The sequence below is a fragment of the Callorhinchus milii genome, unplaced genomic scaffold (genome assembly GCF_018977255.1).
Source record: "Callorhinchus milii isolate IMCB2004 unplaced genomic scaffold, IMCB_Cmil_1.0 Scaffold5, whole genome shotgun sequence".
Taxonomy (NCBI): Eukaryota; Metazoa; Chordata; class Chondrichthyes; order Chimaeriformes; family Callorhinchidae; genus Callorhinchus; species Callorhinchus milii.
In genome coordinates this window covers 50,725,287-50,738,828 of record NW_024704746.1, presented here as the reverse complement: position 1 = coordinate 50,738,828, position 13,542 = coordinate 50,725,287, and the positions used below count along the sequence as shown (strand labels likewise).

At 41.9% G+C, this 13,542-nt stretch overlaps 1 protein-coding gene across 6 annotated transcripts in view; it reads right to left on the bottom strand.

Moving 5' to 3' along the window:
• dennd5b (DENN/MADD domain containing 5B) overlaps positions 1-13,542 on the bottom strand; it is a 120,934-nt gene that overhangs the window by 20,505 nt on the left and 86,887 nt on the right. For 2 of the 6 annotated variants that reach the window (XM_042335957.1, XM_042335958.1), the window contains 8 exons: positions 12,442-12,531; positions 9,504-9,654; positions 8,703-8,796; positions 5,584-5,694; positions 4,161-4,292; positions 2,970-3,122; positions 2,077-2,155; positions 1,171-1,252 (listed from right to left, as the gene is read on the bottom strand). In XM_042335957.1, the coding sequence (XP_042191891.1) occupies positions 1,171-1,252; positions 2,077-2,155; positions 2,970-3,122; positions 4,161-4,292; positions 5,584-5,694; positions 8,703-8,796; positions 9,504-9,654; positions 12,442-12,531 (892 nt within the window). The remainder of the gene's footprint in view (positions 1-1,170; positions 1,253-2,076; positions 2,156-2,969; positions 3,123-4,160; positions 4,293-5,583; positions 5,695-8,702; positions 8,797-9,503; positions 9,655-12,441; positions 12,532-13,542) is intronic. The other 4 variants (XM_007898607.2, XM_007898609.2, XM_007898604.2 and 1 more) reach the window with 3 other exon arrangements.

Genomic DNA, 13,542 nt, shown 5'->3' with positions numbered 1-13,542 from the left:
ATTGAGATTTCATTGCAGCACTATGGAGAGCTAACACTATTCCATCATATCACCAAACTCAGAAGTGGAAGCAGTCACTGGCTGTGAATCATAGGGTATTAAAGCACAGAAGAAGGCCATTTGGCCATCATGCCTGAGTTGGCTCTTTGGAAGAGCTACCCAGTTATTCCCACTCTTTCACTCATTCCCCATACACTTACAAATTTTTCCTTTTCAAGGACCTATCCCATTTTGGGACAAATTCCCATTTTGTCATTATAATAATAATTCTTGCACCTTATCACATCATTGAGATGTCTCAAAGCGCTTCACAGAATATATTGCAAAGTGAATTCACTGTATATATTGTGGGTGAAATGCAGCAGACGATTGCGCACAGCAGACAATTGCAAACAGTGGTGGATTCAGTGACCAATTTTTATTTTTGGGGGAGTGGGGAGATTATTAACCCCCGGAAAGCGATCTGCCAATCAACAAACAACTGGGTACCTACTTACTGCTAGGTAAACAGAGACGTGTGGAGCAAGGAAACTTGCCTACATTTTCACCCTGTCGGGAATCGAATCCGGTTACCCTCGTTAGCGAGACCAATACACTAACTACTCCATGTAAATAATAATAATAATCCTTGCATTCGATATAGCACTTTACCACGTCTTCGAGACTTCTCAAAGCGCTTCATAGAATATACTGTAAAGTGAATTGACTGTATAATTTGCGAAACGCAACAGCCAATTGCACACAGCAGTGTCCCACAAACAGTTGTGGATTGAGTGACCAAATTACTATTATTATTTTTGAAGAGATTATTAACCCCCGGAAAAGCGATCCGACAATCGACTAACAAGCAGGTTCCTTTGATAATGAGACGTGCGTAAACAGAGGCGTGTGGAGTTAGGAAACTTGCCTAAGGTTTCGCCCTGGCCGGGAATCAAACCCGGGTCTCTCGCTTGCGAGGCGAGTGATCTAACCACTGAGCTACATGACTCCACAGACCCTCCAGTCAATTTTCACCTGTAAGCACATTGGAGCAGTCAACAATGTTGAGACTTCTCAAATCCAAATTGTTGCCGTAGTACTGTAACTGAACAGGAGCTACTCTGTGTGCCATATTCCGCTCATATTCCTTGTTCACAGCATCATTCCCTTCAGCGCTCAGGTTAAACATACCTCATGTCTTGGATGAGGGACACTCTGAGGCATGGCAGGTTCAACCCAGTCTCTGATCTCCGACGCTCCAGTCCATTTCCACCTGTAAGCACAATGAAGCAGTCAACAATGTGGAGCCTTCTCAAATCATCCTCCAGAGCTTAGCAACTTGGCAAAGTACACCAAACTCAGAGACTATTAGCTGTAAGATTCGGTACTGTTCACTGCAAACATAAGGGTCTCATTTGTAGGTGGGGACATAAAACACCAGAGTGAAGCTTGAATTCCAAGATTACAAGTTTCAGGTCAGGTCAGCTTTCATTTTCAGCGCTTTTGGACATTCTCCCAACGTGAAAGGCACTATATAAATGCAATTTGTTGTTGATGTTGTTGTCAGCAGGTCACCACTGATATCAGATCCTGCATGTTACACCATACTTCTCAGGCATCACCACCAACGTCACATCACCAGTGCCGCTCTTGCCATAACAAATACAAAAAACAAGTGCATTTCCGCCTTTCACGTCAGGAAGATATAACCAAATCACTGGTGTCAGCAGTGTTTCCTGTGCAGTTCGCAGGAAGTGAAGTTCAAATCACTGTTGATATCACTTTCTGCGTGTGCACGTCCTCCACAGACGCGCACATACAGAAAGTGATGTCAACAGTGATTTGAACAGTTCCTCACAAGCTTCACCATGGTTTTATACATGCGTGGAGCACATGACCTCATTGATTCGCCCCTCCTTGGGTCCCCCCTCGTTGGGGCTGACTAATATGCCTTTATGGCCGCATGATTCAGCGCGTGGCATGATATCACTGAGTCGCATGAGCAGACGAGCAATCTTAAGTCCGTCTGACGCTGAAGCACGGAGCTTGCAACTCAAATGCCGCTGCCCAAGACAATGGGAAGAACAAATAACCTACCTGGAGACTCTATCACTCCCTCCCGCTTCTCCTCACTCTCCTGAAAATGAAGCAGGTGAGACCACAGTGCAGACTTTCCCTGGAATAAAGGAGGAAAAAAGGAAGAGCTGAGGAGTTGTTCGGCTTACAATTGGAACTGCCTTCTGCAAGTACAGGACTCAGAGTGCAGGATAAGCTGGGCCAGATGTTCGAGCCCACAGGACTTGGAATCATCCAAGCTGACACTCCCAATGCAGTGCTGGGGGGTGTTGTTACCATAGTCAAAGGTGTTCAGGTGGATGGTAAAGATCCCATGGCACTAGTCGAAAAGAGAAGGGTTTTTCTCGCTCACGGGGCATTGACCAACAAATCTCTCAAATGAAATTGATCACACACTCCATGACTGTTTGTGGGACATTGCTTTGCACAACTGGCTGTCACATTTCGCCCACAAAATACAGTATATCCTATGAAGCAACTTGAGATGTGTCAATGACTCTATATCTGATGCAAGGCTGATTATTTTGAATCATCAATGTATTCTCCTAACACTCACTTAGGCAGGAAGTGGAGGCTGCCCATCCCTCAACAGCAAGGAGCCACTCTATCAAGAGAGACGAGGAACACATTGATAAGACGATTGATTGATTGATTGATTGATTGATTGATTAATTGGATGGATGGATGGATGGATGGATGGATTGATTGATCAAAATTGGCAGTACAACATGTCTGAGTGATGTTTACCTCAGTGGTGGCCAACCCATGGCCCACGGCCCAGTAGTGGCCTCAGGGCCGTCAAGATGTGGTCCATCAAACATTGCACTAGTCTAATTTATGAAACAAATCAAGTTTCAAGGGAGGGAAAATGTATTTTGTTGGCCGACCAAAAAGGTTGTCCATCACTGGCTTACCTGCTTGACCTGCAGTCCGTGACTCCAAATCCTCTCTAGGAGGTCACACAGACTGGCTATGAGTGTGTTCTCCTCCAGGCCTGTAATGTTGGCCTCCCCGTGCCCCAGCTCCACAGCCTCATGCCCCATTTTTTCCACCAACATCCGCTTGGTCTGGAAAAGAATACATGTGAATTGACATTCCAGTCCCAAAAGCTGCTGCTCATTTATACTTGAACACTTGACTGGTTCTGTGGAGGAACGGATTAGAAGAAGAAAAAAATCACTTTCTGAACCTGAATTACACTGAAAATGAAACAGAGTGGCAGAGTGGATTGGGGGGGGCTAAATTGTTCAGTTTTTACATAAATTAAATCTCCCTCCTCTTGGCCTTCCAGATGGATAACAAACAAGAGTTGAATGGTAACAGCTTTGTGCTGAGTCAGCACAAGGTGTTAGATTAAGTGGCCTCCACTGCTGGACTGGTGATTGTGAGGGGGGGAGGGGGGCGGAGATAGGTTTAAATATTGTGCCAGGATTCCAATCCTTGGGGTATCACTCACTGCTGAGTCTCAGATGTGAATTTGACCCACTTTTTTTGTTCAGTGAAAACAGAGATATGGAGTCCTGTAGCTCTGAGCACTTGCCTCGCAAGCAAGAGGCCTGGGTTTGATTCCTGGAAGGGCGAAATGTTGGGCAAGTTTCCTTACTCCACATGCCTCTGTTTACCCTGCAGTAAGTAGGAAGCAGGTTGTTAGTCGATTGGCGAATTGCATTTCCAGGGATAATAATTCCTTCAAAAAAAATAATAATAATAAATTGGTCACTTCAGTCTGTGACTGTTTGTGGGACTCTGCTGTGCACAATTGGCACAATTGGTCCCGACTGCCTGTTTAGATGGATGTTAAAGATCCTATGGTACTATTTGAAAAAAGAAGGGAATTTCTCCTGGTGTCCTGGCTAAAAAATCTACTAAATAAAATTGGTCATGGATATTTGTGGGACATTGCTGTATGCAACTGGCTGCCGCATTCACCCACAAAATATACAATCACTCCACTTTATAGTATACCATGTGAAGCGCTTAGAGACATTTCGACGACGTGATAAGGCTTTATCCCAAATGCAAGGATTATTAATGATTATTATTAAGATGAGGAAGAGAAAGAATTCATTTCTTGTCTACCCCGATCCTCGTGAACAAAAAGTTACCTTCATTCGACATTCTTTCAGCAGTCCTTCAACAAACTTCCAATTGGTTTGTGCGATGACAGCAGGCGACAGATCTGACAGCTTTGGCTGCCTAAGGCTCTTCCCAAAGCTCCGGGCTTCTTGAATGTATTTCTGCTGACCAGAGCAAACGTGTTTAAAGCAACGTTTTAACCTACATCTAATCTTATACAAAATATCGTATTGAACAGAAGCCTCAAAGCCTTGCAGACTATTCTGGTAAACAGCTTTATTACTGAGATAATCAATGGGGTCTTTGAAGAGCAGAACTGAATGAGATATGTGCATGACTGCATTCATTGGATATTTAATGCACTGACATTTATTTTGTTTCGGTAAGAATGGGAGAATGGGACGTGAAAGGCTCTATGCAAATATATATTGTTGGTATTTAGAAACAATGGGTAATTCCCCATCAGGGCATCAACAACAACTAGCATTTACACTGCACACTTCATGCAGAGTAGCGGCTCGGTGTTGCAAGACCGAAGTGAACACATGGAGTCCCAAGGTGTAGTGGTTAGCACACTCAACTCGCAAGCAAGAGGATGCAGGTTCAATACACGGGCGGGACAAAATCTTAGGCAAGTTTCCTTACTCAACATGCCTAGGTTTACTTATCAGTAAGTAGATCCAGTTGTTAGTAGATTGGTGGATCACTTTCTGGGTGTAATAATCCCTCCAATCCCCCAAAGAATTGATCACTCGGGTCTTGACTATTTGTGGGACACTGCTGTGCGCAATTGGCTGCAGTATTCTGCCCACAAAATACACAGTCAATTCACTTTACAGTATATTCTTTTGGGACATCTCGAAGATGTGATAAGATGCAATATCAAATGCAAGGATTATTATTATTGTTATAATATAAGAAGACTTGATTTGATATAGCATTATTACGTCATTGAGAAGTCTCACCATAACTTTCACAAAAAAGCTTTTTGTCAACAAAGGGATGGATGCAATTTTGAAACACACAATATGTAGCCACTGTCCCAGCTCTCTGTACAATGACCGTGTTAGGTTGAGTGAAACGAACATCAGTGAGTGTGAGTAAAATACTTCAAACTTCCTTGAGGGGTTAGTGCTTTGAAGTAGGCTCGTCGGGTTAAAGCGCTAGGGCACATCAGTGTGTTCGTTTACTGGATATTTTCATCCAACACCAAGTCAACGCAAGCCTATAGGACTGAGGAACTGAGGAACAGCATCATTCAAAGAAATGAATGAAAAAGTCTCTGAGAGGTTTTGAGGTGACTTAATGGACACTTCCAGATCACTTTAAGCAAATATAGAAATTGTTTGTGCTAATTCGACACGTAAAAACAGATCAAAACCGTGAATCAAAGCAGTGAGATGTGGCAGCCTCTTTCTACACTCCTTTAGATACATTTCTCACACAACATACCAGAGAGCACTCAGAGAACGATTTTTTAGGAGGTCGCGTGGGTGGGGGTGGGCCCTGATCCCACTCCCAGAATACCATAGAGTTCTGCTGGAGCAGGAGCACCTGTCTTGGCTGAATCGGCCAGATGCACCCCGAGAGAAACGGAAAGCAAATGAGCATGCACAGGAAGCCGCAGAAAAAAAAGGAAAGAAACAAGAAAGTAAAAGAACAGACAGAAAAAGAACAAAAATTATTCGCAAAGAATCAGAAACAGTGGTGAAGGTTGGATTTTGAAAACTAATGGGTTTGAACTCATTTTTTTAAGTGTTGTAAAGTTACAGTGAAGATCTTGTTTCGCACATAACATTAGCACATCCAAGATTGAAAGGGGCTTAAAAATACAGAGCTTCAAGGGGCACTGACCATCCAAAGTGATGGAGAGCAGAAACTTGCAACAAGCGTAGCAAATACAAATACATGATATCATTCTGCTGTCAGTCTGGCGCAGTGGTAACCTCTGAGTTTGAAGGTTATGGGTTCAAGCCCCATGTTGGGACTTGGAATCACACTCCAGTGCAGTACTGCAGGAGTGTTGTATTGTCAGAGGTGCCATCCTTCCGATGAGACATTGCGAGGTCCAATTTGCCTGTTCAGGGGAGCATTAAAAATCCTATGGCACTATTCGAAAAGAGAAAGGAGTTTCTCCAGTTGTCATACCCAACGATCCCCGAGTTAAAATTGGTCACTCACTCTATGGCTATTTGTAGGACATTTCTGTGCGCAAACTAGCTGTTTCGCTCACAAAATACTTTACAATATATCCTGTGAAGCACTTGAGACGTCTCAACAACCTGATAAGATGCTACTTCAAATGCAAGGATTATTATTTACACACCTTGCTGAAAATAAAACTCATTTCAATCAAGCTTCTGTGATCTTGTGGTCGTTGTGCCAGGCAGCTCGGGTTCATCATTTTTTTAGGGGAGAAATTCCCCCTGGGTCTCTATTTACTCAATTTAGAGTAAATGTGCAGTGCAGATAATTCTGCACATTACTCAATTCAGTCTTACATTTCAATACAGTTTGCTTAATCATAAAAAAAAGTGATAATTCTTACATCTGAAATAGCACCTTTCACATCGGGAGGATGTCTCAAAGCCTTTTGCAGGATTTACTGTAAAGTCTACTATATATAATAATAATAAATAATAATCCTTGCATTTGACATAGCGCTTTTCACGTCTTCTAGACATCTCAAAACGCTTCACAGAATATATTGTAAAGTGAATTGACTGTACATTTTGTGGGCGAAACGCGGCAGCTAATTGCGCACAGCAAGTAGTGGAGTAAAGTGTAACGACTGCATTTGGGAGGCAAACACGGCAACTAACAAACAGCCATGAAATGACTGGCCAGGACACTGCGAGAGAGAAACCCCCTTCTCTTTTTGAATAGTGCTATGGTTCTTAACCTCCACCCGACAAGCAGTCGGGGCCTCAATTTAATAACTTCAGTTCTTAAAAGATCTTGAAGAAAACCAGCTTCAAAACAAAGGCTGCATTTAACAACTTGCCAAATTCTGAGCTTACCCTGAATACAGTAAATCTGGACCAGGTGGAAATTCTGTACCACAACGTAAATTTTTTAAAAACTTTTCTAAAAAAATTGGGCCAGATTTGAAACGCTAGAGGCAGAGGATGATCTGATACTTAAAGGAAGTGAAGATATTAAAACTGCAGAACAATAGAATTTTACGGCACAGAAGATTATTCCGCCCATCGTGTCTGTGCCGGTTCCCTCAAAAGCAATCCTTGCAGTCGTATTTACCTGTCCTTTCCCCAGACTCCTGTATTCGATTCAAATATTATAATCCAGTAGTTTGGCAAAAATAATTTGGCAATGGCTGGAAATTTGCAAAGTGGAGTTTTTCACTTGTTTCTAAAGCTAACTGTTGTCAGAAGGCCCCAGTACTGGTTGACTTTAATTTGCAATTGGTTACGTGTTCTGAAACCAGTCGATTTGAGGTAAAACCGAGTTCAAAAGCAAACCTTCATCATCAAACATTGATGTAAACGTTGATGTAACTTCATCAACGGGAACAATGAAATAGACAAGATTGATGATTCTTACATTAAAACACAGACTGTGTGAGATGATCAAAGGGTCAGTCGCCAAAGCTTTTCTTTATCTAAGTAGGCAACGTTATTTGCTAGAGAAAATGCCACTCGCTCACAAAAACGTCGCTGTGGCTTTGCATATAATGCCACTACTGTCATATTCCCCCTCTCGCAGCAAAATAAATGCCCCTACCTACTAACTGTGTCAAAAGGGCCCGAAAATCACTCAACGTGCACCACTGGGCATCCCTGCAGGACTGCAAAGATGTGCAGAGGTCAATCCTGGGATCCAAGAACAGATACTGTCTGTACAAGTGCCCCAAAGAGAAACGCAAATCATATTTTGATTTTTAAAAATGTGAGTTGAGCCAGGTGAACTCTATTATCAAACAAATGGATTTCAATGATGCCTTGCTCATTCCTCCCCCCACCCCCACCCGTAGTTCAAAGGTTAAGTTGCATGAATTGCTTTGCATTCTCTTGCCTTTGAGCAACATGTGATTAGGGTTGAGAGTGAGGGAGTGGCATTTTCAAGCGCCTGCTCAAAGTGCACTGGGATCAACCTCGGCACAAGTTGGTGCATTAAAGCTATCATGCACTGAAATCCTCTTTCACATATTCTTCGAAATGTGCAGTTTACATTCACTGCAGAGCTGCAAGGCCATTTAATATTCCACTGAGCTACTAACTCGGTTACTGCATAATATAATCACATGAAACTCGGATTTGATCTTCTCTTGCATCAAACTTGGTGAAATGTTGGATAAAAAAACACCTCAGAATGAGGTGAGAATGAGTGCTACTGAACATGGAAACGCAATACACATGGGCACTTGCATTTATATCCTCATCTCAAACACTCGAAATTATAGATGCCAGAAAAGCTTGATTTTTTTGGATCAAAATTGGTAAAATATCTATTACGAGTTCAGATGCTGAATTTTCCATAGTCCTGCCCTCAAAGACACAAGCCTCTCCTTTGCCCTGACTATGATCCTGAGAATAGAGGGGGTCACTGTGTACCTCTTTCAGATCGTTGTCCAGTCCAAGATGCTCTGAATGTTGCCTCAGACGATCTTTTCTTCGCTGGGCTGTGGCACTTCGATTTGCCCATCGACTGTGAAAGGAAGATTTGTAAAGGTAATGGTGGAGTCCTGTAACGTATAAGTCAGAACACTCGTCTTGCAACTGAGTGGACCCGGGTTCGATTACTAGATGGGGCTAAACCTCAGGCAAGTTTCCTTACTCCACACACCTCTGTTTACCTAGCAGAGAGTAGGAATCCGGGTTTGTTAGTCAATTGTCAGATTGCTTCCTCCGGATAACAAGCCCTCAAAAAAATTGGCTACTCAATCTACGGCTATTCGTAGCACGCAATTGGCTGCCGTGTTTCGCCCACAAAATATACAGTCAATTCACTTTCCAGTATATTCTGTGAAGCACTTTGAGACGTCTGGAAGACGTGATATAGCACTATATTAAATGCAAGGATTATTATTAAATAGTTTGAATGACTGGGTAGTAATAACCAATTGTTGCACTTGAATATATACGTCAGAGGATATCTCAAAGTGCTTTACTGTGAAGTGTAGTCACTGTATTTTGTAGGTGAAACGGAAGCTAATTTGAACTGATCAATGTCCCACAGACAGTCAGGGCACTAGGAACAATTATCTTCTCGTTTGAATAATGCCATATGAATGAAGAGTAGTCATCAGTAGATAAGTGCTGCTCTGGTTGTATAATCGCAAGCCTCTCGTTAAGATGGAGGCAGGAGAATGGGGGAAGAAGCCAAAAGTAACTAAAGTATAATGTTACACTTACTTGTTGTTTGTTGGCCCCGATGCTAAGACATCAGACTGCAGCTTGGGGAAGAAGCCTTGCTCATACTTGCCCTGTCCAATCTTCATGTCCAGTAAATGGGGGTGGATGGCAGTGTGGTCAATCTTCACCAGTCGCTGCTCAATAGCTTGGGCTGCGTGATACAATTACAAGGTGCAACAAGGTGAGTCCCAGTGATCGCAAGGCAAGACAATGCAATCGATAAGTGCCCTGCCAAGCCAAGGGGAGAGGTGAACACCACAAAGTCACTGGAAACAATTCTCTTCTCCTTTGAATAATGCCATGCGATCTTCTGAATGTTCACCTGAACAGGCACAGATGAACATCCAGACAGTTCACCCTCAAAATCAACCATTTAGTTCAATCCACATGGGCTGTTCCCTTCATCTTCACCTTCTCCATTCTCTGTCACGCTTCAAAGGTTTAAGCTAGGATACTGATCTGAACATAAAACATGAAAATGTTTTGTCCTTCAAATTGTTTGCTCTCTATTGAATCCAATGTCATGGCCTGCACTGCCCTTCCTGGTAACCCATATAACCGAAATCAGTTTTGTTCCAGTTGACTTCAATAAGTAATAAATTGCACTGATGTATAATACAAATATAATATAAATGGTAAATAATACTAATTCCAAGGTTTACTCCTTTCTCCACTTGTGCACCGAGAGTTGAATAACAAAGATTTATGACAACAACAAATTGCAATCATACAGTGCTTTTCACGTCTGGAGGACATCCCAAAGCACTGGACAGTCCATGATTTGCACCCAAACTGGGGTTGGTGAGGGGTGCGGAGGGAAGATAGCAGAAAGCACAGTCAAAGACAAAGTCTTGAGGTGGACCTTGAAGAAGGCGAGAGAAGGGACAAGTCCAAAGTACTGACTATTAGGACCAGTGAGTTGCTGAGCCTGAATAGCAGAGGTACAGTCCATCTGTGCTCCTGACTAGGGACTGGCTGGGTGCTTGCTGATGAAATATGGGGAAGGAAAATAGAATTAATCATTGAAAAAGGCAAATTCCTTTACATATACGATGGCCAAAAGAGCTTTTTCTGTTGAGCAAATCTGGCTTTCATGTTCCAATTCCTAACTATAACTGTATAATTCAAGGTCTGTCTGCCCTTGAATTATCCGATTTGTCCGACCAGATTTGAAATGTGTTATGCAGGGAAAAAGAAAATCTTAAACTTTAGCTGCTGCTGTGTCATATTAGCTTTTCCTTGCTTTTTATTAAAAAGCATCCATTAAGCCTGGTTGAGTTGCCCGCACAGGACTTTTCTTTCAGTATAGAGCCTCTGGATCAACGAAGTGAAAAGAAATTGTAATTCAGCATGAATTTCAGGATCACCGCAATGTTAATGTGGCATGAGTCCCTGAGCTTCGAAAATAAATAGTAAGTAGGAACCCGGTTGTCAAACAAATTTACAGTATATTCTGAGAAGCGCTTTGAGACATCTCAACAATGTGATAAGGTGCTGTATCAAATGCAAGGATTATTATTATTATTTGGATTTTCAGTTCATCCAGGAACATGCTATTTCCATCGGTGACACAAGTGAGCAGCAGAGTGCCTCAACTCTACTTTCATACATTACCTTTTATCAGCCAAAGAAGGCAAATTAGCCTTCTAAATAGCAACTTCACATTGACTGTGTATGAAGGAAAAGCTGTCATTTTCATCAGCAATATATTTTTAGAATATATAGCTCTTTTATACCTCAAGATGCAGAGCCCAGTTAGAATTTTTGTAAGAGAGCCCCACTGTTGAAAACTAACTTGCAGCAATGAGGAAGAAAATTCAAGAGCTTATTTGGACCTTAAGCATTGGGCATTCTCTCAAAGAGTGAAAGAATGAAAAGTCGAACCTGGTATCTTCTGTTCTGTTGCATTCACCCTTGGGATTTATTTTGTATATCCGTAAATCGAGTTAATCTAGACCAATGGTGACCAAACTCTCGGGTTGGCCAACAAAAATAAATGTCTCTTGATTGAATATTTCTAGAATTATAGCATAAATCTTTGTTTTTTTGTTATTTCTATGATTACTTTGTTGGCCAACCAAAAAGGTGATCCAAACTCATAAAACTTACACTATTTGGTGTTACACTGGGTGGGCAGTGATATCAAAAATGGAGACGAGATTGATATGTAGAGGGAACCAAGGAGCTTATCGTTGGTGTTAATTTAATTTATGGACATACATCATTAACCAGCTACAATAAAGAAGTTACACCAAATTGAAATTTCACACACCAACAATCTCTCTATAGAGGGCAACCATGGCTGCTCCACTCCATTCAAAGCGAGATAGAGGCCACTGTGAAACTCACACATTTGTGCACTGAGTGGGCGAGAATAAACATCTGACCCAAAGTCCTCAAACATCAGAATGGAAACATGATGCCCGAAGCAAAGGGGAACAGACTTTTACTTGTAATTCCATTGTTTGTTTGTTTGTTTGTTTGTTTGTTTGTTTGTTTGTTTGGGGTGAGGGGAGGGGTGGACAATATGTGCCACTGTTCTCTGAAAACAGTTCTCTGAAAAATCTTCTAGCATGGAAAACTAAATCCTTTATCTGTTTTTGTAGGGTCACGTTTATATTGCAAGGTACTATGTATGTTTATTAAACAAATAAAACCTGAGTGAATTTCTGTACTGAACTGTATAAAGATAAAACCTTCCTTTCATTTAAGCTTGAGATTAAGACACATTTGCTTCTCTTTGACGAATTTGATTTAGAATAAATTTTAACAAGTCTAAATTATTTCACTAAATGAAAGTGGAACCCGAGGTGGTTATTGTGTGTGTTATTGGCCTTACACTGAATAAACCCTATAGTTTCTAATTGTTAGGGGACAAGTGATACAGTCCATCACCCACAGAATTAGTGGTGAAAAAACATAATGGAAGTTTTGTTACATTCGGTCTGGCCCTGGTCTTCTGAGGAAAGCACATGGGCTTCTGGCACCAGGATGTCGATTGATGTTAGCCTTTGAACAAGCCACATGTCTGCGGATAAAAAGCATGTGTGACATTCTCTCACATTTTCTTCATTGATGATCGTGCTTTATTGATGTCCTGAAAAGAGATTAGCTGCCAGCACTTCAAACATCTCAGAGAACATAAATCCCCTTGCATCAGGAAAATTCTGGAACATCGACACACTCGACAATATTTTCTCGCACGATTAAGGATTTTACTGGGGCTTTAGCATAATAATTTGTTAAGCAGATTGCTTTGTTATGCTTCCCGCAAGTTCTGCTGCTTTTCTATTGTGATTTATTCATCCCCCACTCCATCCTGAGAGAGTTTATCAGAGATGGTCTCAAGTGGGGCACGAGTGGGACAGGGATCGTCAGGGACACACAAGGAAATTCCTGGCACTTGACGGAATTAAATTATATCCTAACATCTTGGCGCTCAAATGAGACTCCCTGGTCATTGAGGGGGTCATTTCGTTGCTGAATGCACCAGATGAAAGCACCCTTTATCAGGGTTTTTTTATACACTTTACCCTTGATATGCGAAATGTTCTAAAAAGCAAGGTTGAATGAGAAGAAGCCTATCCACCATCCTGTAAAGCTTCACAGCTTTGAAACAACTCGGTTATATGGAGACACAATGAACACCCAAAGGCAACTGAACAAGGCTGTGGGTCAAGGAGTACACTGAGTACAAGGAATGATTCCATTGCCACATTGCCTCCATTTGAACCCTGGCCTCCATCACTAAACAGACAACATAATAAAATACAAATTCATTTATATAGCACCTTTCACGTCGGGAAGACAGTCCTGGCTTGCACCCGAGCTGGTGGTGGAGCCGAGGGGGTGGGATGCGAAAGTTAACCGAAGGAGTGATTAAAGAGACACATCTTGAAAGATGTGAGACAGACAGCAAATTGGAGAGTCTCCAGGATGAAATTCCAGAGAACGGGAGCAGTTAGGTTTTAAGCCTATACGAAAAAGTAATTTGTTCCAAGAGGAGAGGAGTCTCTTGGTCTTTTTCAAGAACCAATTG